This window comes from Trichosurus vulpecula, chromosome 7 (genome assembly GCF_011100635.1).
Source record: "Trichosurus vulpecula isolate mTriVul1 chromosome 7, mTriVul1.pri, whole genome shotgun sequence".
Taxonomy (NCBI): Eukaryota; Metazoa; Chordata; class Mammalia; order Diprotodontia; family Phalangeridae; genus Trichosurus; species Trichosurus vulpecula.
The window spans coordinates 45156440-45183192 of NC_050579.1; the positions used below are offsets into that span (position 1 = coordinate 45156440).

Genomic DNA, 26753 nt, shown 5'->3' on the forward strand with positions numbered 1-26753 from the left:
ATTCAAACTCTAGGCTGGCCACATTGTTCGAATGCCAAATGTTGTTTGTTCTAAAGAGGACCAATGTCATTAGGAGGGTGATGTCTTGACTTGCAAGTGAATTGGATTTAAGTGAGGCAGAGCTGTGCAAAGCCATCAGCTTCACTCTCCTCCAGAATCATTCAGAGCCCAGTGGCAAAACACAGGTCGGCTCTGGATACAGTGGGAGACCTTGGCCTTTTGAAGCTAAGGGCCTCCCCAGGTCTGTTTTATCTGAGACAACTCTCATTCAGTAAAGAGAAGGTAAGAATTGAGGCAAAAGATGGCCTAGTTTGCTTTCATAAAAATCAGTCTGGGAGAGTAAGACCCTCAGTTTCTGGCCAGGATAGAAATAATTTCTATTTACATTCACTCTGAGCCATCAAAAGCCAAACAATAAGCAAGTGAGGCTTAGGCTGGGACCTTCTATTGGCCAATCAGAGAGATCCAGTGCCAAATGTATATTTGATTAAAAGACTATCTTAAGAAAAACTCACACAAGGCAAGTGCTCAGATGGTGGTCAGAAGAAGCAATACAGGGACATTCTCAAGGTTTCTCTTAAGAACTTTGGAATTGAGTGACATGGAAGACACTGGCAAAGGATCACCCGGATGTTGTGCCCACATCAAAGAAGGCACTGTACTCTATGAGTGAAGCAGAATTGTAGTAGCTCAAAGGAATGTGAAGTGTGTAAATTTAGAGCCATCTCCTCCCTAAATGTGCACATGGACTATTTGTGTCCAACCTGTGATAGAACTTTCTGAGTTCATATTGGTCTGATCAGCTGCAGTCAGACACACTATACCTTGACTCTAACATAGTGATGTCATTTGGGTCCTCTTCCAGAATGAAGGACAACAATCAACCAACCAACCAACCTCACAGGGTTAGTCTGAGAATCAAATGAGAGAACATGTAAAGCAATATACAAAAATACTAGCTATCATTCATTTACTTTACTTATTTCTTTACTGTATAGCCATAGTTAAAAAAAATAATTATTGCCAAATGCCTCATGATAGTCTTATCCACTTTGTCCTTGGAATGCAATCTATTCCTAGGACAATATTTGAAATCTTTCTATTGTGGCAGAATTTGTCAGAGCTATTGATGGTCTTTGAGAACCTTCATGCCATGATGAAGCACCAGAGGACTTCATGGAGGTAGCATACCATTCTTTAGTCAAGGGCATATGACTAGCTCTCCTACTAGAATATTACTAATAGCTAGCATTCTGGGAGGAGGAAGAGAATAAGCATTTATATAATACCTACTATGTGCCAGGAACTATGCTAATTGAGTTTCAATGATCTGATACTTACAACAACCCTGAAAGGTAGGGGCTATTATCATCCACTTTAAAGTTGAGGAAAGTAAGGCAAAGAAAGGTTAAGTGACTTGCCCATAGGTAGTGTCAAGGCCAAATCTGAGCTCAGGGCTTCTTGACTCCAGGGCCAGGGGATCCACTGGCACTTTCCACTACATCACTTAGATGCCTCCATTTAAATAACGTTTTAAGGTTTGCAAAGAGTTTTAGCCATGTGTCATGTGATCATCAGAAAAAACCTGACACACCTGCTATTATCAGCCTCATTTTACAGATGAGCCTGAGAGGAACTGAGTGATTTGTCCTGGGCCACACAGCCTGAGGATTTGAACAGGGTCTTCCAGACTCCAAGTCCGGCACAATCCACTACCCCACCTAGTTTCTTCCCAAGGCTAAATCAGAGATGAATCAGTTAGACAAATGAAATGGCTAAATAAACTGTGACACATGGATGTAATTAAGGCCGGACTTTTTTTTTTTACTGTTTTCTCTTTTAGAAATGCTAAAGTAATCAAATGCCTTTGATTAAGCCATACTAGGTGCAAAGCCCCGGGCTCACACCCTTTGGCTGATCACTTGTGAACCCTTCCGGCCCTGAACAGGGTATAAAACCCCAAAGGTTAGCATTTTGTCTGGGCCTCTCACTCAGGAGGGGTGTTGATGTGGAGACTCTGGGCAGCCATTTTTAAGAGCCCCCTGGCTGTGAAGAAACCCAGATGTTTTGTTTGGGGACTCACTCATGGAAGGAGTGTAGAGACTCTGGGCAAGCTGTCTTACTGCCCCCCGGCTTTGTAACCCAGATAGATGTTGGTGCTTCTCTGGTAACTATGAATTGTGATTTGAATCAGACAAGGTCTGTCTGTTGACGTCTGTAATATATTTGTATTTGCTCTGAAGTTCAGTTTGCTGGCTTTTCCTCCTGAACTAAGTGAATTATATTTGTATGTTGGATTAAAGTGAGATTGTCAACCCCTTAAAATTACTTTCCTTGGTAAAGCAGATCAAAGAACCTGTGCTGGCAGCTCCTTGTTGCGTCTTACACCCCAATAGCAGCTGCTAGCCAAACTGTTGTTACATTACTACATCATTAAAAACGACAAATACAAAGAATTCAGAGAAGCATGGGAAGAGTTAGAAACTGACAGTGAAGTAAGGAAAACCAGGAAAATAATATGTACAAAGAGTGAAAAGGGACAGAAAATAAAAGCGAATGTTGTGCAATTATAATCACCAAACTTGACCCCAGAGGTTTTTTTTAAATTTTATTTTATTTTTTCAATTAATCATAGTCCACCTTCTATCCCTCTAACCACCATCCCCCTGAAAAAGACAGGGAGAAAAACCCCTTGTGACAAGCAAGTTTCCACAATAACATATCCAAAAATATGTGTCTCAATCCACACTCCAAGTCCACCACCTCCCTGTCAGGACATGGGAAGTATATTTCGCCAAGGGTCCACTGGGGATTGTGGCTGGTCATCGAATTGATCAGAGTTCTTAATTCCTTCAAAGTTGTTTGTTTTTACAATATTGTTGCTATGAATAGGATTTTTCTCTTTCTGAACAGTATTAATTGTTCTCTTTCTGCTCACTTCACTCAAGCGAAGGGTTGAGAAAACATACCTCCCTCCTCTTTGCAAGGGTGGAGTGACTGGCTGTGGAATATTGCATACATTGTCAGGAACTATTACTGTGTTGGTTGCTTTTGCAGAATAGCTTTCGTTTCTTCTTTCCTTTAAAATCTTTGTTACCAGGGATAATAGGCAGAAGAGGGGAAAGGATCAATTTAAAAAATGAAGGGGATGTAAAAACAGAAGAAAACAAACACCAATAAAAACAAGATTAAAATATAAAGAGATAGAAAATAAGTTTATAATAAAATAACTTGGAGAAATCTGAAGGGTGATTATTGTTTTCACTGGGAGTAAAAATCCAAAGTATAATGAAATACATACTACTTTGGGGTTTTAATGAGGATGAGAAGTTGTTTTATGTCCTTGAAAGATTGAAAAGGAAATGGATTTAAGTCAATTCAGGAGGAATTTTGGTTGGATATAAGAATTTAGATATAAAACACTGGAAAAATTGTAAAGCCTCCATCATAAAGGCAAGATGATCTTCCAAAGGCTTCCCACCCTTTTATGTTCATGATTTATATTAATTTTCCTAATTTTTACACATGCTAATCAGTCCCAAGATTTACATTTTAGGACATGGTCCTTTGTACAAACAGCACTGTGAATGACTGCCAAATAAACAGCAGTATTATTGCTGACCACTGGAGGGCTCCTCCAACAAAGGCAGAAACCCCCTAGAGTTGGCCAAACCCCATCTTAGCTGCCCATTCAGTGTAAGGAGCAGCATAACAAAAAGAACCCAAAGTCAAAGTAACTGAAGAGAGTAGTGCACTTCCTCAGCCTAAGGTTTTTAGAGTGAAAAATTGTTCTTAGCTAATCAGAGGGGCTGAGGCCAGGTTTTTTTCCCTTATCCGGTCTCACAAGTCATCTTTGGCTGGAGGTAATGTGAAGAATAGAGGTTTCGAGCTGTTGAGAACTCATTCTTCATCCATAAAAAGAGGGAAACTAAAGTATAAAGACAGGATTTACCTAGGGTCACACAGGTGGTAAGTGGCAGAGCTGGAGAGTCTAACCCAAGTCCTCCAACCCCAAATTTAGTGGCCTTGCCACCGCACCAAGAGAAACAAGTGACTTTATATGACACCTCAATTTAAGATGAAGAAACTAAAGCTTGAGGAGCTAAGTGACTTGTCCAGGAACACATGCCTAGTAAGTGTCTGAGGTACCCTCCATCTGCCAGTGAGTGGCCCCTCCTCCATATTCTTCTGGAATCTGTTCCTTCATTTCCATTACCAATGCTACCACCACTTTGGGCCCTGATCACTTCTCACCTGAATTTTACAGGAGCACCCTCCTGAGAAGGAGTAAATGGTAGTGGGGAGAACAATGGACTCAGGAGTTGGGAACCCTGGTTTTGAAACCTTCCCTGCCACTGGATGTGAGGCTATGGGGCAAATGACTTAACATCTTAAGGGTGTCAGTTTCCAATATTTAAAATGAAGAAAATACACCAATCACTTAATTCATGGGGTTGTAAGCAAAGTCCTTAGCAAACCTTAAATCACTGAATGAAGGTATCCTGGACTGTTATCTCCCACTCTGGGCCTTATAGTACACTGAAAGAAGATTAAACATTCTCAGGTGTGATTCTGGACATCTCTTTCCCTTCTCAAAAGCCTTCCATCGTCTACAGGATAAAGTCCAAACTTCTCAGCTCGGCATTAAAGCCCATAATAATCTGGCCTACTTTTCCAAACTGTCCGATCAGCCTCTTGTGTGTCACATTTATTGTTCCCTCTGATCATCTATTCTCAGGGTACCCCTTCATCTTCAAACCCTGCTTGTCCATCAAGGCCCAGTTCCCATTTGCCTCTGCCATAAAATTTCCCTAAACCAGACACTTTACCTTTCTTTCAACTCCTAAAAAGCATTTTTTTAATCAACAGTGGTGTCTAAAAGTGCATAACAGTGACATGTGAGCACTTAAAACCTGCCTTCTATCATTGAAATGTTCATTTTTGCCTATGTTTTGCTTCCCCATTAGATTGTAAAATCCTCAAAGTCATGTATACTATGCACACATAAGGTGTCTTCCCCTCCCAGACTGACTCTTTTGCCTCAATTCTCACCTATCCTTTGGGCCATCTCCAGTTGTTCTGAACTATATCTTGCTACTGGGATCCAGATGGCTCTGGAGGAGAAAGAGAGGCTAGTGATTTTGCACAGTTCTTCCTCACTTAAATCCAATTCACTTGCAAGTCATGGCATCATCTTCCTGATGTCATGGACCTCTTTGAGAACGAAGGACAAACAACCTGTGAATAGCATGAGCTGCCCCACAGGGGACCCAAATGGCCAATTCCAGTTGGGCAATGCAGCTCCTTCCTTCCTTCCCTCTCCCTCTGTCCACATAGGGTATCATACCTTTAACTGTGGGGTGCTCTGGCCAAAGGAATGTAAATTTTGACTGCTGAAACCTCACAATATATCTGGGGGTTTACAAGCTAGATTTCTTTCTTAAGGACCATGCCTTAAATCCAAATCACTCTAGCTCTCCTAGCTTGGCCAACAATAGGTCCCAGCCCAAGCCCACAGGGTCCCTGAATGCTCTGAGTGACTGTAAACAGCAATTGTTTTTGTTTTGGCCAGAAACCATCTCAGATTTTTATTTCTTTTTTACTTGGTAAAAGAGGCCATTCTTTGCCTCATTCTTACCTACCCTTAATCAGCGAATGGGCACTGCATCGATCAAACTGAGACCTGGGAAAGACCTTAGCCTTAAAAGGCCATGGTCTCCCACTGCATCCAGGGCCATCTCCAGTTGTCCTGATATGTATCTGGCCACCGGACCCAGATGGCTCTGGAGGAGAAAGTGAGGCTGATGACTCTGCACAGCCCTCATTCACTTAAATCTAATTCACTTGCAAGTCATGGCATCACCTTCTTGATGTCATGGTTCTCTTCAAGAAGGAAGGACGGACAAACAATTAGGTGTTCACTATTTGTTCAAGGGTGCTGTAGAAAAGAAAGTGGTGGCTTTCAACCTGGCTCATTCAATCCCTAGGATGGGTTAGAAGGAACTCACCTTTTCCCTTTTACTCTACCTGTCCCATTCTAAACAGGTAGTGAGAGCTCAGGTTCAGCACAGCAGAGGAGGATGCTTTGGGCACCTTGGAAAGGAAAATTGGGTCGAGGAGAAAGGAAGCTGTTCAGGGCAGGAAGCCTTAGAGGAGGCCAGGCAGCATTGCAACGTTTGAAACCCAAGCATTAATGGGGTAAACTTTCCTCCCTCCATCCATCCATCCCACATACCTGTGTCCTGACATAAAATGGGGCATGGAATACAAGATTATACTGCAGCTTCTACCCTAAGTTTAGAAATGAGCTAACACCAGGAAAACGGGACGTGGGTAGGGCAGGTTGAGTCTCAGAGCAACAGAAGGAAGGCAACAGTTTGGGGTCACCTGAATAAAGTGTGTGGAAGGGAGAGTGGTAAAAGAGAACCAGAAAGGAAAAAGACAAAAAGCTTTTTAAAAGGGGTTAAAATAACTGATAAAAGTTTTAATACATTAAAACCACGTACTCATCATTTTATAATGCATTTGCCATTTCTGAACAATACAAAGTAGAGGCAGATAGCGACGCTTCATAGAAATGCTGAGGCCCCTTCCCTTCTAATTCCCCCTGCCATACAGAGGCCCAGCCCTCCCTCCAATATCCTGTTTCCCTCCCACCCCCTAGAGATTAACTCTGCCCTGAATAAAACACTTAAATACTTCATAAATAGTAAATCATGAAAAAAATAGCAAGAATTCTGTTTCCTTCTTATTTAAAAAATGGCAGCAAAGACAGAAGGCCAGAAACTGGCTTCAGGTGGGGGTTGGGGTGTCTAATATAGACAGTTACTTGGGTACAGACTAACCTGATAGGGGGAAAGGAGGGGAAAAGGGGAATGGGGATTCAACAATCTGCCTGAGATTCCAGCCCCCATTATCCCCACAAGACCAGAGTGGTGAGGTGGAGACCTTTGATCCTTGTCACTGGGGAATAGAGGTCTACAGTACCTTTTCCCCAATCTCTCTTCTCTTGAGGATGCAGGGATGATGACTCAAGAAGAGATTTGAGAGACGCTACATTCTTCCGTCTCATCAGCGAGGACTGCCTGTTACATACACAAAGCTGTCCACCCTCCCGACCCAGTTCCCCAGACAGCAGGACGCTGTTGTAACAGACAAGAAAGAGCAAGGAGGGGAAATCCTTTGAAGAAGGATACAAGATTCACTTGATAAGTCTTTATATTCAGGAAAACAACCAGAAAATATTTCAAATTGCAGAGAGTAATAATCAGTGTGGCCTGACAGTCAGCAGGGATCCTGGTCACATCTCTGACCATTTATCCCAAGGCCACTCCAAAGTAAGTATTTTGTTTAGCCATGTGTAGACTCTTATCTCAGATTCTTAAGACAGGAGAAACTCATAATGTGCTCCAAGAAGAGGATGCAAAGAGGATTCTCCTGGAGTCATAGTCGTCACTGTCCTGTGCTTTACCAGCCTTTCTCCTCTTTATGGAGAGCCTGCAATCCTTCCCCCCCGACGTGTCATTGCTCGAGGCCTCTGAGGTGGCCAGGGTCCAACTTCTTGTTCTGAAATTGGCTTGAAATCTTTTTTTAAAAAAGAAAAGGGGGGGGGGAGTGTGAGGAGCTTCTGAAAAGCCAAGGAGGGGGTAGGAACACCCCTACTTCCCAAAAAACTTTTACCAAAGTTATAGAGAACCTCCCCTCCTGAAGCCAAGGAGAGAGCCGAGGTGGGGGTTGTCAGCCAGCCTGCTGCAAAGGAACAGAGTCCAGTTGCTAAAAAAGAGGTGAGGAAGGCTGAAGAGAACCACATGGTCCACCAGCCCTACTTTCAGTTTTGGAGAGGGTACAGTCCTAAAGTCAACTTTGGAAGCTGAGCTGGGAAGTGCAGAATGGGGGCCACCCAACTTGGGGTCCAGGATGCTCTCCACACAATGACACTGCCCGGACTGCCTAAGGCACTAATTAATGCCCATCCTGGGGGTGGGGGAAGAGGCTCCTCTTGGGGAGAGGGTTCTCCCAGACTCTACTATTCTCCTTTTCAATAGCCAGGAAAGGGGGAGCTCAGCAGCGCTGGGATTGGGGCTGACACCTTGGGACCACAATGATGGAAGAATCTAATTCCAAGTGCCAGGTCCTCTGTTGGGTTTTTTCTCACTGGGGAGGGAAAGAAAAAATGAGTAAAATTGTGGGGAAGGAAAAAAGAGTAGAAGAGAATCATAGCTTCGGAATAATTAAAGTTCATTTCAGCCTGGGCAGCAGAAACAAAGGCTCTCCACCCAATTTGGGCCATATCACTGAATCACAAAGGGGGAAGGGATTATGGCAATTAACAGTACGACCAGCCCCTCCCCACCTTGATAATAATTGTCTTGTGCCTTAGGACACCAACCTCCCCAAATCCCAGTCACTCACACAGCTGAATTCTGACTCTACGGCGTCAATTCTTTCTGAAGGAGGTGAACTGTGGGAGGAAAAGTGTTAGGGAAGAAAAGTCAGATGGGGCAAGGCGGTGTCCCTGCTCAGGCCTCATTATCTTTCCTCCTCACTGCCCTGCTCCCCCTACCCCTCAAAGGTATTTCAATGTTACCGCTTCTGAGCATCAGGTGGAAGAGGTTAAGGAAAAGCTAAGTTAGGGACTGTTATTTTCCTCAAACTAGCCAACTAAAACCTATTTCCTAGCTCCCTCCTGTGGTCCTCCGCTCCCTCAATGGTAACATGAATTGTACCAGCATCCTCACTCTGGACCCTCGCACAAAGGCCGACAACACTATTCCTCAGTACTGTCAAAAAGTGGTTTGGCAGGGGCAGGAAGGGGTCTCACTCTGAAGATTACTGGATGAAAAAAGGTTTGGAGAGTGGAGCTAGGGGACTCAGCTTTGAGATTAGAGCAGTCAGGGAGAGGACTAGGCAGTAACGGGACTCCGCCCAAAGCCGAGGCCCAGTCCCAGGGTAGGGGTTCGACCCTCCCCTCACCGATCAAGGCTGAGGTTTCTCGCCCTTCTCAGGATCTCTGAGCTTGAGCCCACAGGAAGGTGAACCTGCACACCCATGAACCTAAGTGGAGAGCAGAGGACAGATCATGACCTCTGAGCATCACAAGAGGTCACAAACTGCCTTTCCAGAAGAGTACAGAGAGCTGCAGAAAGGGATGACTTTTGGAAGAGGGGCCAAGGAACAAACCTGTTAGCGGGCGTGTTGAATTTCTCACTGCCTGGAGAGGTAGAAAGGGTGGTGGCAGCAGAGTCACTATTGGTCTCATCTACTGGTGGAGTACGGGGGAGTAAATCAGGGCGGCGAAAGTAGATGCCTAGAAGATGAAAGATGAAATAAGAACCAGTGAGGAAGGAGAAGAGGAAAACTCCACAGGAATTCAGCATCCCACTGAGTCAGCAAAAGGAGTCCAGGATGTGGTAGAGGCTCACAGGCATCCCCATCGGAAAGGTGCTGGGGAAGCAAGGGGAGGAGGCTCCTGCTGGCCCATGGCCCCACTCATGGTGCTCACCTGGCTCCACTTCCACCTGGGCTGTCATTTCTGCCTTGTTATCTCCAGAGACGGGGACTGTCAGCGGGGGAGGGGAGAGAGAGTTTCCACTTGGGCCCATGCGACGAAGGGATGAACTCATTCGACTCTTTTTGGAAGGAGAGAGCTTCACTTCAAAAGGGAGAGAGAGACTGGCTTAGTACTCAACACAGAAATCAGCACTGTGAAAAAATGTATAAAGTGTCTGACTTCCCTTCCCCCACCTTCCCATCCTTCTGAAAAGGGGAGAGCGAGCTTAACTTGTACAGCAATACATCAGTAGTCAGTTCCACTGGGGAAGAAAATGGGGTGACAAAAGGTAAGGGAGATGCAGCTTCTCCTAAACCCTAAATGGGTTTAATACTGCCCACCCCCTGACTGTCCTTCCCTCCAAATTCCCCTTATTCAAGAAGGCTTAAAAATGATTACCCTTTCAGCCCTGTAAATTGTCAATGAGTATTACTTGCGTTTTTTAGTATATTGTCTTAAGAGTTCTATTAAGGCTTTTTATTTGTATATGTTCTTTCCAACTTACATCCCTCTCGAAAGAAGAGGCTATCTTTGATTTCTTTTGCACCATCCCAGACAACTTTGTTCCATAAACAGTAATTAAGCAAAGACCTGATTATTTGGTAGAGTTCCATAAAATTCCTAGGTCCCTGAGGCCCTACTGAAGGAATTTTGGTGGACTTAGTAGTGAGAGGGGAAGCAGAAGCATGGAAAGGGCCTAAAGCAACACAGAGGCCAGGATGAACTAGTCTATCTTTGGTGCTGAGAGGGAAAAATAGAAGAGTCCCTGGTGAGATGATAGAGACTACAGTGAGTTTATGTCATAGTAATCACTGTGAGCATGGCCTGGGACAGGAGACAAAGAAACCCTCCTTGCATGCCTCCCACCCCCACCCCAAGATAGGAAATGTATGTTATCGTTCCATATCTAGTTGGTTGTCTGACCCACGGCTGGCACGGTTGCCACATTCTGAAGCTGCACTCTGTAATTCCCCCAGCCCTTCCAAATACCCTTCACCTCAGTAGCACAATGTGTAGGGATAGTGACGGCGTTGGGTCATCCGGGAAGAACCACTTACAGGGGATTTTCTTGAATACTGTATGGCACATGAATCGATGGAACCGCTCAGCATAGAAACCTGGCCTATGCACTGACACTGTGTCCTGTGGAGAAGAACAAGTTTGGGAAATAAGACTCTGAGAAAGAGGACCCCCTGCCCAGTTCTAAATGCCATGTGCCCCTGGGCCAAGGACCTATAGAGGGCAGAAGAGAGAACAGGGAGAGAGCCTAGACTAGTGATTTCAATAATAAAGGGAATTTCTCGATCAACACAGGTGGTAACCTTCTCTGAAACAGTCAGACAGAGGTGCCTGGAGCACTGAGAAATTAAGTGACCTGCCCAGCTCCAAAGGTCAGCATGTCACAGGACCACAGGGTCATAAATTCAGAACTGGGAAGTTTCAGAGTCAGTGAGTCCAATCTCTTCTTTTTACAGACAAGGAAACAGATCCAGAGGGGCTAAGTGACATAGCCAGTATATTTCAGACTCAAACCCAGGGCTTCTCAAACTCAAAGTCAACTCTACTCATTTCATTATAAAGAAAACTGAGCAGGGAAATGCAGGACAAAGGGGTGAAGAAGCAGGTAAAAACAACCCACTTACCCCATCATGGACCAGAGCTTTCCACGAATGTTCCAGCTTCTTCATGAACCTGTGAAAGAGTTATTAGTGCAAAGACATCTTGAGAGTCATGGATGCATTAAAAAAAATTATGATTTGTTTTGGGGGGGGTGGTAAATGGTGGCTAAGAGGACAAAGCCATCCGAACTCTCAATTCTCCGAAGAATTGAACAATTCAACTGGACAACTGCAAATGGGCAATGGGCTGGGGCCAGAATGACATGGATGGAGAAGAGCAGGCTGGATAGTCTTTCAGTAACTACAAAGCTCTTTTAACAACACCAAACTTCCCCCAGAAACAAAAGCCCATCGTTTTAACACTAATATTTTGCTGGTGGCATTGTATGGCTGCAATTCACAGAAAACTATACAGTCTCCAAAGAATTAAAAAGCAGAGGACCATGGAGATTACACACAGGTTGCTACACAAAACAAATAAGAAACTACAACAGGAACTTCAGTAAAGATGTCATCAAATAAATATATGATCAAAAAAATGGATGGGCTGGGGATTTCTCTCCATGGACTTCCTGTGTCCATTGCTACGATGAGAGAAAGTAATGATGGCACCAAGTGTGTTGGGTAGAAGCTCTGTGGCAAACATGTGTCAGCCAGGATGGGAAGTTATGGATGAACTGCAATCTGCATTGCTGGAGGGAACACCCACACGAGTGTTCTAGATATCTATTTGAGAATGTAAAAAAAGGGCAAAATCTATGTGAGGAATGAGGTGGTTATCTCGACCAAGGTAACTGTGTAGATCAGATTCTGGTTTGTTGTGGTGGCAAGGGGGATCTAAAGACAGGTGATCCTTTCTTCATGAAAAAAATCAACAAATACTGAATACTTGTTATGTAGCTGTTCAGCATTCTCAAAAGCAAGAGCCTCCCAGGGGAAAAGGGAGAGAGGAACTCTGGGCTGCAGCAGATGCTCCTCACCTCTGTTCAGTGGGGCTAGAAGCTAGGGCTCTTAGCCCAATTATAGAAACTCCCTTGTTTTTCCCTACTGGGAAAGTGAGAAAGGAAGAGAAGTTAACTTCCAGCTACAGCCTGCAGTGAAGTGTGACTCACACCATGTAAAGCAGTAGCAGACAGATGGTCTTGGGGCTGACTTAGCTTTCTACCAGAAGGCATGTGTGAATTGGGGGAGGAAATGAAGCCTCTCATCTGAAATCTTGCATAACAAGCAGATGTCTTGAAATCTATGATTCTTAATCAGGAGCTACCTTGGAGGCAAGGCTAACTTATCTGACTGGAAGGGGGATATTTAACCCTATACACCCATCCCTTCTCAGCTCCCAAACCTAGGATCCATTTTTGTGCCCAAGAGATTCTTACCTATAAGACTGTAGAATGTCAATGATACCGATATAGAGCAGCAGTCGATCCCCTTTATTGTTTCGGGCAGGAATGCCACCCATCCTGGGACAAATGCAGTGAGGGAGAAGAATGAAGAAACCACAGAGCTATAAGAGCATGCTGCCTCCCATCCCTACACCAAATCCAGGCATGGACTTGAGGTCACCAAAGCACAAACTATACTTAATTACCAAGGATTGGAGAATCATGAAATCCTCTCCCTTCAAAAACATGGCAGGCATGTTCCTCCCAACCCTGCCTTTCAGGAAACCTTCTTTAATGAGCCCCACTGGACAATGACAAACCTTATCCCACAGATATCACAATCTATACTAGATCTTTACCCATATTATAACATTTTTCTTAGGAGTCGTGCTATAGGACAACCTCACTGAATAGTATTCCAATAACTAGATTTTCTTGGATGGTCGCCAAGATGGTCGCGTTCTAAACTGAATTCCAATCAACAGTGCTCTGCCTTCCACTCAATTTCCCAGGACCCATCATATACTCACTGGTCCTCTGTTTCCATGGTGCCACCCCGTCGGGCCTCCCCCTGGATGGATTCCATTGCTGTGGAATAGAGAGCCTTCTGTGGGGCTGGTTTTCGAGTGTCATTCCCAGAACCCATTTCAGTGGGCAGCCGCTCTCGCTGTGCATGCTCCATGTTGTGAATCGCCACCAGCAGACTATAGTCCATGATTTTGAAGCTTTGTAGCACCTAGGTACAAGGAAGATACTTTGACTATAGGCTTTGTGAGACACATGAAATCCAAATTGGAAAAAAAGAAATGAAAATTCCAGCATGAGGATGAGGATTATTAGGGCCTAACACCTCCCCGCCACCCCTGGCAGAGTTTGGACAGGTTCTCTTAGAGTTATTCTATTAGCAAATGGTTCTCAAAAGAATTGCAACCTATCACAAATAATTTTTACAAATCAAAATCAAAACAACTCTGTTTCACCTCCTGGTTAGCAAACTGACAAAGATGATAACAGTCTATGCTGGAGGGATTACAGAAAGACAGGCACACTAGTACAGTGCTGAAGAAGCTGTGATTTGGTGTAACCATTATGGAAAACAAAGAACTAGAAACAATGGAAATAGCTAAATAAATTGTGGAATGTTACCATAACGCAATACCACTGTGCTGTAAGAAATCACAATTATGAAGAATTCAGAGAAGCATGGGAAGACTTAAAAGAACTGATGCAAAGGCAAGTAAGCAAAGCCAGGAAAACAACATACATAATGACAACACTGTAAGTGGAAAGAATAACAAAATTAAGCTAAATGCCGTGTGATTATGACCACCAACCTTGGCCCTAAAGGAAACAAAAAAATGAACTTTTCCTTGGCAAAAGAAGGCATGGGACTCTGCCTATTACTATCAGACTTGGTTGATATGTGTATCAATTTTCCCAAAGTGCCTTTTTTTCCCCTTTTTTTTTGTTTTTTGTCTTTTGGGCAGGGCAGCTGGGGTTAAGTGCCCAAGGTCACACAGCTAGTATATGTGTCAAGTGTCTGAGGCTGGATTTGAACTCAAGTCCTCCTGACTCCAGGGCTGGTGCTCTACTCACTGCACCACCCAGCTGCCCCATCCTCTGTCTTTCTTAACCCCTGGTTACAAGGGCAAGCTCACCAGACAGGAAAAGGATGAAGAATAAATTTGGAAATGAAGGTAATGTAAAAACAAAAGATACCAATAGCAAATTAAAGCTCAAAGACAAAAAGCTGTTTTCTCCTTCTTTCCCAACATAAAAAGATGGGGTTCCTATGACTCTAACAAAGGTCTTATGGGGAAGGGGACCCTCCCCCTTTCACCCTCCTTTTGGCCTAATCCAGGCTCACAAGTTTCACTTGGTTATACCTTGCTGAGTTCTCTAGAGAACAGCAGATTATCTTTCCCTAAATCTTCCATTCCTTCAGGGGTCCCTCAGCCCATTCTTCCCATTTTTCTCCCAAGTCTTCCTTGTAAGCTTTCACCTCCCCCTGCTTTTGCCCCTCCTTTCTCTCTGCACTTTATAAAATAATACCAGATTCTTGTGAATCCACTGCCAGGTGGTAGTGAGAGAAACAGGAGTTAAGCATCGTGATGAAGAGGTTACTCTACCTACAAACTTCACAGGGCTGGGCTCACTGTGATACTTGGTGTCAGTGGGAAGTCTGCTGACTTTTTTTTGAGGGAAGGGACATTTAAAGAATATCATCCTACCTTGTTTGCCACAAGGTCAAGACTGAGGCTTGATCCTGATGTTCCTTTTGCAGGGGAGAGGGGGCACTCACCAAGCAATCTCGCTGCAGAGTCTTGCACAGGGCATTATACATGTCAGCATCCAAGAAGAGGCCATCTGGCATATCTTGCAAAAAGTCCAGATCTTTGAAGGTGGGGAACACTTTTTCTCGCTCTTTCTGCGAAGCCCGTCGTTTGTAAGTTGAACCCTTGAGGTCATACTTGACATGCATTTTGACTGAGCGTGGAAGTAGGTTGTTCATCACCACAATTCGAATGTTCTTGCCACCTGCCTGTACACAGTACAGCCCGTAGAATTTGGGTAACAGAGTCCGTGGATTCTGATTCAGGTTCTGAGGGGGCAGAGACAAGAAGAGATGAAGGGGGAGTATGTTAAAGGGGAAGATGACTTTCACTGAAGCTCCAGGATAAGTGACACCATCATCTTGATCTCCACTGCTTTCTTGCCTTAAGAGTGCTGGTATTTACTTCCCAAGGCACATCTTTGGGGTCTGTCAGCCTGGGATTTTCAAGTTACTCCTAGCTGCCTCAATCCTCCATGGCATTCATTTCAATTCTTCATGGAAATCACTATACCAAAAGGAGCTGTGGATACAGTGACCCATGCAATAATAGTAATGTAGAGTCAGAACACAGAAAGAGTGAGGAAATATTTATCTGGAGTTGCTGAGATAAGGATGAGATCATCCTGTAACAAAGGAAATTTCCTGGGGACAAATGGAGGGAAGAGGGACTAGGAGGCCTTCCTGATCATTCCTCAAGCCTGGGAATGTATACACAAAGTGGGCAAAGGCAGCAGAAGTAAGTTAAAGAAACTGAACATGAGCAGGTGGCTTGGCTTTGGGCTTCTTAAAGACCTTAAACCCAACAGCATCACCCACCCTGGGCCTCAGGGTAGGCCAGACACAGGAAACTAAGACCAAGGTGAGGCAGGAAAGGAAGGGACAAAACATGCCAAAACAAAGCTCTTGGGAAGGAAGTGTCAAAGCTGTTTTTCCGTACTCCCTGGCGCCACGGCCTGGGAGTAGATGGAAGGGAACTGTAACCCAGATCTCTTACCATGTAGTATCCTGGCAGCAGCTTCTGTAAAAACTCGGCCTCTTTGTGCTGGACAGTCTTGATGATGAATTCGTCATCACTGGACACGTAGAAGATGGAGCCACTGGCTCCAGAGTTGCAGAGCTCAATCAGCGGCTCACTACAAAGGGAATACTGGGATCCAGAAAGAAAGGGAAAACTGTTTCAGAAACACCAGGACCTGGCAAACCTAGGAATGAAACTGTGGGCTAAAGGAGAACTAGGAACAAAGGCATCCCAGAAGCTTACCAGGTAGTCATCAGGCCGTATTCCAAATAACTCTCGGAAGTATCGGAAAGCAACAGGGGCATAAGTCTTAAAACGGAAGTCATTATAATGATGGCCAGGGGTCAGGTTGCTCCCTTCACTGTACAGGATAAGTAGAAACAGTCAAGATGTGCAAAAACTGGTAAGGAAGCCTGAGGAAGTCCCTCAGTGCCCCCCAGAGTCTCACCAAGATCACCCTCCCAGAGGGATAATCAAGGTTTTGACTGAGTCACTTAGTAAGTCAGGGGCTGAATATGGTGATTAAGGCATGGGCTGAGGGAGTGCTCACATTACTCCCATACTCAACTCATTAAAAAAAAAAAAAGCAGCAGCTGCTTTAATTTTCAGCTCATTAAGCATGTAAAACTAATTCTCTGTGGCAGCTGAGGACAAGAAGATCTGCAGTGGCAAGTCAGACCCATGATCCCTTTATTGGGCCTGGGAAGACACCTGACCTTTTAACCTCTTCCAAATGTGTTGCTCAGAAGGAAGATCACATAAACTTCTAAAATAAGGAGTTTAAACCAGAGTGTGTAGGACTACCAGCAATAGAGACTCTGGCCACAGTGCTGGGTGCTGGGAGTGGGTACCACACCAGGCCATCCTTTTCCTACCCTAAAAGTGCAGCAAGTGCCAATAACTTGCTATTCTGTTCTGGCTGAACCCCACTGTCCCAGTCAAGGGTCACCATTGAGGGTACTTAACTTCTAAAGGCCAGTGACAGGATGTAGACTAGACTCAAATAGCTGATATGGTCTTTCTTTGTGTGTCCTACTGAGCTGTTCAACCTTCCAAAAGCATTAAGTGCAAAGCATTGTGCTCATCACCAGGGTTACACAAGAGACAAAAACCAAACAGCCCCTGACCTCAAGGAGCTTACTTTCTACTAGAGGCATATAATGTACACAATTAAGTAAATTACAAAATAATAAGGCTAATTTTTTGTGTGTGTGGTGGTTATCTTTTGGGGGGGTGGGGGAGAAATCAGGAAATGCCACATCCAATCTCCTCGAGGAACCGAGGAACCTCTAAATCTCATTTTGTGCATTAGCAGAAAGGGACCAGATCTGTTCCCCTAAATGTCAGGTTGTCTCACCTGGGGAAGAAGATACTCTCCACTACATAGAAGTCTTGCATGAGGACATCACGCTCCGGTTTGGTGCTAAGACTGCCAACGGTATGGGTAATGCCCAGCTGAATGGCACCTTTCAGGGCTGATGAGGTTGTCTAGGGAAAAGAAAAAGTTGAATAAATTCAAGTTATTAAATCTGACACACACTATGAAAGTTCAGATTCAGGGTGCTGGAGGCAAGAAATGAAAGCAGAGCTTCTCAGTAATAGGTGCAAACAAATACATACTCCCCACGTACTCCTGGGCTTACTGCTACACCAGGGCCTGCTAATGCCTAGAGGGAGCAGAACATTCTGCTAAACAGAATAGCAAGAGGTGGGTCTCCAGGCAGGGTGCTCCCTTCCAAATGAGTTCACTACACTGCCAGACACACTTTCTTTAGGGCTCATTATTCTGTCTCTTCCTCACTCTTAGACTTCAATCTTAGGAACCCTGGAGCTGGGAACCCTGGAGGAGAACAACAGATACACACCTTTCTCCCCGAAAAGCACTTTATACCCCTGATGGTCACTTTGTGGGTGCCTGGCTGACTATGGAGATATTACAGTATTGTGCAGCAGGGCCTGACTAGGATCCCCAAAAGACTAGAAATTCTTAGTTGGAGGTGAAAGGAACATAAAAGATGCAAATCACTTCATAAAGAAAAAGGAATGGCTTAATAAACTCATCTTCCCCAACATGATAGAAATTCTTAATCCAGGAAGCAAAGGCCCCCTCTCACCCTAATTCAGGATCCTAATTCCACAAGAATTTGTACCACGAGATCCAGAGCCTAATACAAGGGGAAGGCATTTCTCTAATGAACTATGGAATAATTTGCCTCTTTGCATCTTGTTTTAGAGAAAAAGAGGCAGAAACAGGGGCCTAAGCCATTCTGAACACTGCCTACTAAAAAATGAAAAATAAACATTGCCTACTGTCGTAGCATTAGGAGAGTTTCGTCTATAAAATGAAAGAGTTGGACAAGGGTTCTTAATCTGGAATCCATGAACTTGTTTTTTTTGAGTACTTTGATGACTGTATTTCAATATAATTAGTTTCCTTTGTAATCCTACATATTTTATTTTGAGCATTTAAAAACATTATTCTGAAGTATGTATAGGCTTCACTAGAATGCTAAAGGAGTCCATGTCACAAAAAAATTAACTCCTGGACTAAATAATTGTACAGATCCCTTTCAGCTTTAAAGTTCTAAGATATTATAGACTTTAGAGAAAGTAAACTACAGCTTACCCAGGGCTGGAAGAGAGATTACAAACTACCAAATACAAAAAAGCTGGGAATAAAATGAAGCAATTTTTTCTCTCTCCCTCTATACCAATTCACTTGGTGATCTCATCAGGTCCTATGGATTCAATTATCCCTGGCTTCTTTCAAATCCCAGCTAAAATTTCACCTTATAAAGGAAGTTTTTTACAATCTGACTTAATGCTGGTACCTTCCTTATGTCAATTATCTTTGATCTATCCTGTGTAGGTTTTCTACCCCATTAGACTCCTAAAGAGCAGGGACTGCTTTTTGCCTTTCTTTATGTGCCTAGCACTTAGCACAGTGCCTGGCAAGTAGGAGGCACCAAATAAATGTCTGTTGATTTGTCTTAATTCTGTTTCAAGAATTGGCTCTGTGAAAACCTTACTGCAAAAGCCAAAGAGATAAGTGTATGTCACTATATTGAAGTGCTGATTTAGGATAATGCCACTAAGACAAAGAGCCAATATGACCAGAAGGCAGAATCTAGCACCACCAAATAAAGAGGCTGGCAGCCCTAAGCACCTCTTACACCAGTCAAAGGAGCTCTGGCATAGTGGTAGTGAGCATTTCTACAATGAGCTTAAAGTTTATAAAACCCTTTACATAGAGTATCTCATTTGATCTTGACAACATCCCTGTGAAGTAGGTACTATTATTAGGAAGCTAGCTACAGAGCTCCCAGGGAGGGATACAGAACAAGAACCTATGTTGGAGCTTGGCCAAGAGCTGAGAAAACCTGAAGTGGCTGTTCTTCTCTTTCCTTCCCCTGCCCCTGCCCCAATCTACATCTCTCTCTCTCTTCTTGGCTGGGCAAGCTCCAGTTGGTATCTCAAGGGCAGGTATCCAGGCTCCTCCCACCAGTTTGAAGAACTCTTTCATTCCAAAGACAACACTTGGAGGTAATGAGTTTGACAGGACAGGCTGCAACGCTGGCCTGCTGCTGTCTGTCTGGGAAATGCCATATAAGGACCTGGCCTCTTCATGCAGTTTCATGTATACAAGGCATCACAGGAAAGGTAGGAGGAGATGTATTTGCCCTGCAGTAAGGTGAGAGCCGCCTTGAAGGACCTGTTGTATGCGTTTTCCCAACAGAGAAACTCAGTTTCTTTAGTACAGTAAGCTGGTACTTGTTGCCAACTCTGTTGCAAGAAATGGACGGAAATGTAAACTTTCGATTAAGAGTATCCTTATTTAAGCATACAGAAATGAATAACAGTCTATCTTTTGTGAGGCAGACTGCATGGCACTAGCTGTGTGTAATGCTATTATGCAAAGGCAGAAGATGTGGGAAATTAGAAAAGGGGATGAGGGTGAACAGAGCTATCACTGCCCAGTTCTAAGAGCAGACACATGAATCCAGATATACCTTTTTATATGTCGTCTCCCCAGAGGGATCAACACTTCTATGTCCTATTTTCTTGACTGGACCAGAGGAGCCAGACACCTATAAAGAGAAAGAAGACAAAAGTAAATATTCACATTAGGCCATTACCAAAGTAGATACAACCACTAAAGCTCTGCTTTCTAGGTCAAGGGCATTTAATAAAGCCTCAAAGCATCAATGCTTATTTCCTATACATCAACAGAAGCAGGGACAAAGGTCAATTGAAGAGAGTAGCTATACAATGGTACTGTCAACAGAGAGGAAGAAAAAATGAGATTGTGGAACAGGCATAAACTATGCTAAATCCCTGGTTGACCTTTAAAAGAATGAAGTACTATGTAATGGAAAGCATTTTGGATTTAGAAATGAGAGACAACTTGATACAAATATCATTTCTAATACTACCTATGTGACAAGGTCAAGTCCCTTAAAACCTCAGAGACTCAAAATGGGGGTGGTATTTCTACTACTTACTTCACATGATTTTTAAGAGAATAAAATGTGGCAATGTTTATTAAGCACTTCGGAAACCTTAACGTGCTATGTGAAATGTCAGCTGGTGTTATTAAAATTACTAAAAAGGAAGCTCATTTTCTATATCTAAAATGATGATCATCAAACCATTCTAGACCCTAGTAAGTCAGATCAGAAGATCACACACTGCCTAGATAGTCTAGTCATTTGCTTATGGGAGCAGATTTAGAGCCTAGCAGTCACAAAGCTGAGATGGACCATTCTGGTCACAGCAAGAGAAATTTCTGGGACTTTAGTCTTGACTTAGTTTTCCATTCTCAAAATAAGTAGGGAAGAGGGAACAGTGATTTAGGGAAGAACCAATAATGTTAACCCTAGGAGCCAAAAGTCAGAAGAGAGGAGTGTAGATAAGGCCTCCTAGACTCCAGTACATGACATTAAAATCCTATGCTTTCTCTCAAGGCCCGTGGTTCATGAAGATAATCACAGCTGGTCACATTTTTATGATTTAAGATTTATAAAACACTTTTCAAACAACAATTCTGTAAAATAAGTTTTATGAGTACTGCTATCTCCATCTAACAGACAATGAAAATGAGGCTTAGAAGTTAATGATTTGCTCTGGGTTGTACAGCTAATAAGTGTCTGAGCCAGGACTTACACAAGACCTCCTGAGTCTCAATACCAGCATTCTTACCATTATATCCCTGGTTCGTGAGCACAGGGATCTTGGAAAATGACTCAGAGGAAGGGTTTCTTCAAAGGCCCTCAAGGCTTAGTACTGAAATCTCAGGTCTTGGTTGCTTTCTACCTGTATGTTCTGCGAGCTATCACAGACACCCAGATTGGGCAGAAAAATAGGAAAAGGCAAGGAATATGGTCCAGGAAGGAAGTTTTAAAGAATATTCTCCTGTATGGTGAAAAGAGTTGTGTTCTATGTTTGCTGAAGGACTAGATAAAATCAAAGCAGAAGTGACATAAGTTAGACACCAGGAACCTCTTTTCTGTCTACCAGAGGCAAGAGTCAGCTCACTCCATCCCAATCTAGGGCATAGTTAGTAGAGGTACGTACCATGTACAAAAAACCTTTTACCCTACCCAAATTCTTATTATCTTCTGACACTCACCTCAGAGGAAGGGGTCGAAGATTTTTTGGTTGACTGTACTGTAAAATACAAAACAAAAACATAAACATAAGTACATGCTAGACTACATGCACACACGCACACACATATGTGCGTGCTTTCGAGCACACAGTATTTCTTGCTTAAACACACTAAAAATCAATGTTTGATCCTAACATGTCAGTAAGTTCTTCATTAATTCCTTTTTAGGAACCTTGTACACAACACCTTGTACCCAACACATAATTTTTAGTTCATCTTCTTCTTAGTATACATCCTTCTTACACTGAGCTCAGATTCTCACTGAAAAAATATAGTTATTCTCTGAACACAAAGTCAGTGGCTCTGACTTGACACCAAGGTAGGAAAGGGGAGGGACAGGGAATATCCCAATGCTCCTAGAGAACCTAGAGCTGGACTAGTTTATTCCCATGTTCAAAGTAGGCTGTCATTATTACACATTGGTCTGATAAAATCCCTCAGAATTTTATAGAATATATTCTTGAGAGTCCAGGATCTTCTGTCCAATACAAACCAGAATAAGATGTTCACTCCATATGAGGAGAGGGTTTGGTTAGCACAGATTACAGTGAAACAGAAATAAAGACTCGCAGGAGGAGTGAAAGGGTACAATGGAAAGCACTGGTTCTCAAACTTTTTGGTCTCAGGAATACTCTTAAAAATGACTGATTAGCTCTCAAAGAGCTTTTGTTCATGTGCGTTATATTTACTGATGTTTACCACATTAGAAATTAAAATATCAATTCTGACTTCATGGACTCCCTGAAAGAGTCCCAGAGACCCCCAGATTTCACTTTGAAAACCACTGATGTAGAGGAACTTAAGGTATATAGGAACTACTTAGGATTTCTATATCTTGGCCTGGTTTACTGTGCTGTTAATGTCAATAAATTAAAAGATATAAGTAGTTTAGGTTTAACAAAAATACTGAGTGTTTGCTATGGACAAACTTTGTCATTCGAATTTCAATTTATGGCTTTTCATCCATTTGATTTAGGAAAAATGTGAAGCAATTATCTTTAAAAATTGGCTGCAGGACTTACACCCATGAACAGGTAAGTTTGCCCCCCTCACCTTTACCCACATGCCAACCAGGAAAAAGATGAAGCCAAAGCAAAGCCAGGATGACGGACAGTTTCTGCATTTGGGCAGAAGATAGAACTTTAAGCTACATTTATCTTCAGGGTTTACTCAATCATTTCTTTGGCCTACTTCTGAAGAATCTGAAAGGGAAAAGTTTAAATATCTTAAAAAAGAAATAAATGCTAAGTCCAAATATGATGGCAATTCAGGAATGAAAGTAAAGACCTGGGAGAAAGAAGAGAGAGGGAAATTTGGGGATACTTAGGGGAAAAAATTACATCTAATTATGTAAACCAGACAATCTAGATTTGAGGACCAGACAGGACTGAAGGAAAAGGTTCTGACTCAATACTGGCCACAGGCTAAGTGTTTACAGTCCCACAAGGCAGAGCAACAGAATTTCCCTCCCCATAGACAGGCTAGAAGCCAACGAAGTAGAACAGATGGTTCTCATTCCTCTCTTCCCAAAAAAGCAAAGAGTTGAATGCTGGTACCAGTTCTTATGCTTAACATTTCTATGCTGGTAAGAAGACATGCTACACAAAATGAAACATGTATGAAAAACAGATGCCCTTCACCCAGAGATCTAAAGAAAATTATTGCCTCTCCCTTACCATGGCCCTATAAATCCTTCACCCTTTACATATCTGACCAATTCTCACAAAAATTAACTTGAGTGAACACCAAAATTAGTTTGAGACTTGAGGGCCTAGATTAGGGATTCCAAAGCAGCACATTTACATTTTGATTGTAAATTTGTGACTGACTCTCTCAATTTAGTGGCTTAGCCTCTGAAAAAAGATAAAAAAGTTATTTCCTCGATGGGAGGAGTAAGATACTGAGCATGAATTCTAATGTGGGAAAGATGGGTCAAAGAGCAAGGTCTGAAGTTCATCTCCCATGTAAACACTCATGAATTTATACTGAGCATCTCAAAGCCTTGGTTTCTCTCACTCCTTAATCCTCTAGGTAGAACTTACTCTGCTTTGAGGTTGGAGACAGATGCCCAAATAAGACAAACAAAAGGAGAGCTGAATTCTGAAAATGCTGGTAGGTCCCACCTATGATTCCAGAAGACCACAAAAACATGCTACCCACATCCTGATAAGTGATAGATTCACGGTACAGACTGAAACATCTAATTTTTAGACATGGCCAATGCAAAAATTTGTTTTGTTTGACCATGCATGTTACAAAGATTTTTTTTTTTTTTTCACTCCTCCTTCCTTCCTTTCACTGGGGGAAGGAGGCGAAATGAGAGGGAGAGAATATTCCAATTGGATGGAAATTGAGTCATTAGTAGAGGCCAAAATAATGAAAATGAAGGAATTTTTACAATGCTATTTCCAAGAGAAGAGGAAAGAAAGGAGACAAGAGGGAAAGAGGGGGGTGGGGAGAGGAAAGGAGAAAGGGGGGACAGAGAGGGACAGGGAGAGAGGGGGAGGGGGGGGAGAGAGAGAGAGAGAGAGAGAGAACTTGACAGCTCTAGGACAACTTTGTTTCATACACTCCTTAAAAGAGGTTCTGGTTCTTACACTTTCACAGTATTCATGTAACATGTACCAACCAGATCTAGAGCCGTAGTCCTAGACAATGCCTAAGATTGGTGGGAGGACTCCATCCAATGATGTCTTTCTCTCTCCTTTTTTTAGCTGGGATACCGCAGCTGCAGAGCTGGGGTGCATCCCAGGAAGCTTGCAGCTGTAAGGGTTGAAGAAAGGGGGCTGCCAGGTGCTAAATAATGGCCCTCAGACCAAATGGCACTTGGAGAACAGGACTGACTCTTCTCTTTGCCGGAAGTTATGTCCTTAGGAAACTGATTAGCGTGCCAAGCTACCAGGGAGGGATAGAAAAAAGAGAAAACCTATAGGATTTTGCTAATGCTGCTAACAAAGACTCAATGCTACAACCCAGCTTAGTGCAGAGGCCTGATGGACATTGGAGTGCCAACACTGGGTACCATCTGCTATGGACTGCCCACTTAGCCCTAGAGTTCTGCCAACTTGAGATGGCCTATCGAGGAAACTCCAAAGCTGGAGCAGCCAATATCACTGCACCTGTCCTCTTCACAATTAAGCCTTCTTTCCTCTGTCTAAACATTTTATAATTGTGGGAAATGGCCTCAAAAGAGAAACTGTCAAAAATGCCAACTCAGCATGGCAATACCAGCTTGATACTTTCAGCTGAATCGTATTTGATCTAAAATACTATGCCATTTGACTTGAGAGGAGAGGAGAGATTTAATCTCTTTGCATAAGACCAAATTTCTTTAAGTAGGACATTTATTTCTTGACACTTTTCCTCAAATACCTTCTGGTAAGAATACAATCATCCCAGTATATTCTCTTATTGAATGGGGAACCCAGAAGAAGGAATAGAGGTAAATATATAAAATGACTTTTCTCAAACAGGAAAGGTTTCTCCCTGGCATTTATGAGATCTTATTTTTTTTCTCCTAAAATGGTATTTAAAATACTGTTAAGTTGAGGTGTGGAAAGCTTTGGAAGAACTTAGCACATATTTCAACCTATGAAGGTAAACCAAACATACTAGTAACTAGCTCAGCCAGGAAGGCTGCAGAGTAAGTCTGAACAAAGCCTGATATCACTCTATTCTACCACCACATTCTAGTAGTCTCAAAGATGAAATATTTTTTGCTCCTTTTCACCACCATTACTGTGGCTTCTCTACAACCTTCCACTCTGTGATACTGAATCACCCTCATAAGCCAACCTTCTTTGATACATTTTTTGAGCCAGTTTCTTCACACTGATATGTGGGAACAGGATAAGAGAGAAGCTTATGACGTTTCCAAGAAGACTTTTAGGGAATTACCAACTTAAGGAAAAAAGATATGACCAAGATAATTTCTAGGCAATTAATCCAATGGAACATATGGCCCACAGGACAAGAAAGAGATCAGGATGCATATACAGCCAGAAGGAAACAAAATGGAAAGCATAATCCCAGCAGTAAGACTAACAATTCTTAGGTCAATGATTCTCACCATTAGTGTTGAAGTACTATTAGGGGAGATGTTTTGTAGGTTCATAGATCTTGGAGAAAACTAGCTTCAAAGGTACCTTAAACTGCTTAGTTTGTAGGTATTAACAACCCCTTCATCCAAGAGTATTGTGATTAAGCACAGAAAAGAGAAGCAAAAAAGGGAGAAACTATGAAATTCTTCACAATTAGCACATTTAGCAACAGAAGAAATAAGGAGGAGTCAGGCAGGAACTCTATCCTCTAAGAGATTCAGTGCCAATGAGATACCAAGACAGCAGCTGGTGAGACACAGTACCATCATTAGATGCATTCGGGGTACACCTAAGGCCACTGCCAACACTTTCTACTTCTATTCCACTAAAGCTTATGTAGCACAGAGGGGGCATTCCTGCCTCCTCAAATCTAACAGAAGGAAAAGAAGTAGAAAAGAGAGTTCATGTTGTGTTAGCACTGGCAGGAAGTAGTGGTTAAGTGACAGAGACAATGCAGGTCTCTCATACAGGACCCTAAAGTAATGAGTGGTACACTAGACTTGGCTAGAAACGCTTCCCTGAAGTCTTGAAACTGCACTGGTAAAAGCCAGCATTGGTATAGACAAGGTCCTCACCTACCTTACTTCCATCCAGCCTATGCTGACCTTCACTAAAAAGGATGATGCACAACTGTGTTATCCTTCATAGCATCTGCAAGATAGAGAGATGCAGGACAGACCAGCTACTGTATTCAAGGTCAGTACTGCCTGAGCTTTTAGTCCAAGTGCTTTGACAGTGGTATCAGGCCCTGGAGCAGGGCTGTTAGCCCAAAGACTGAGGTGAATGACAAGAAGGTGCTAAAGAAGCCAGGATGGAACTGGGGTATGTAGAATGACCTCAGTAACAGTACCTCTCAGAGTAGGAAGGTATCAATAACAGTAATCTCATATTTATAACTTGAAGAATATAAAACACTTTTTTGATTCTAACAACAACTCTGAGAGTAATTCATTTTACAGAAAAGGAAAAAGCTGATAGTTTAAATGGCTTGTGTAAAGTGACACAGACAATAAGTGGTGGAGTTGAAACTTGAACTAAAGTCTTTTGGCTCAATCTAGCGCTCGTTCTAGTGCTACAG

The 26753-nt window shown here is 42.9% G+C and overlaps 1 protein-coding gene across 1 annotated transcript in view; it reads right to left on the reverse strand.

Moving 5' to 3' along the window:
- LOC118857504 (putative PIP5K1A and PSMD4-like protein) overlaps nucleotides 1–26753 on the reverse strand; it is a 48774-nt gene that overhangs the window by 11612 nt on the left and 10409 nt on the right. The window contains exons 3-16 of the mRNA XM_036768173.1: nucleotides 21537–21574; nucleotides 19918–19995; nucleotides 17265–17395; nucleotides 16151–16268; nucleotides 15884–16036; nucleotides 14857–15156; nucleotides 13085–13290; nucleotides 12549–12632; nucleotides 11194–11242; nucleotides 10609–10693; nucleotides 9503–9652; nucleotides 9181–9307; nucleotides 8974–9054; nucleotides 8390–8461 (exon numbers count right to left, since the gene is read on the reverse strand). Of these exons, the coding sequence (XP_036624068.1) occupies nucleotides 8390–8461; nucleotides 8974–9054; nucleotides 9181–9307; nucleotides 9503–9652; nucleotides 10609–10693; nucleotides 11194–11242; nucleotides 12549–12632; nucleotides 13085–13290; nucleotides 14857–15156; nucleotides 15884–16036; nucleotides 16151–16268; nucleotides 17265–17395; nucleotides 19918–19995; nucleotides 21537–21574 (1672 nt within the window). The remainder of the gene's footprint in view (nucleotides 1–8389; nucleotides 8462–8973; nucleotides 9055–9180; nucleotides 9308–9502; nucleotides 9653–10608; nucleotides 10694–11193; nucleotides 11243–12548; nucleotides 12633–13084; nucleotides 13291–14856; nucleotides 15157–15883; nucleotides 16037–16150; nucleotides 16269–17264; nucleotides 17396–19917; nucleotides 19996–21536; nucleotides 21575–26753) is intronic.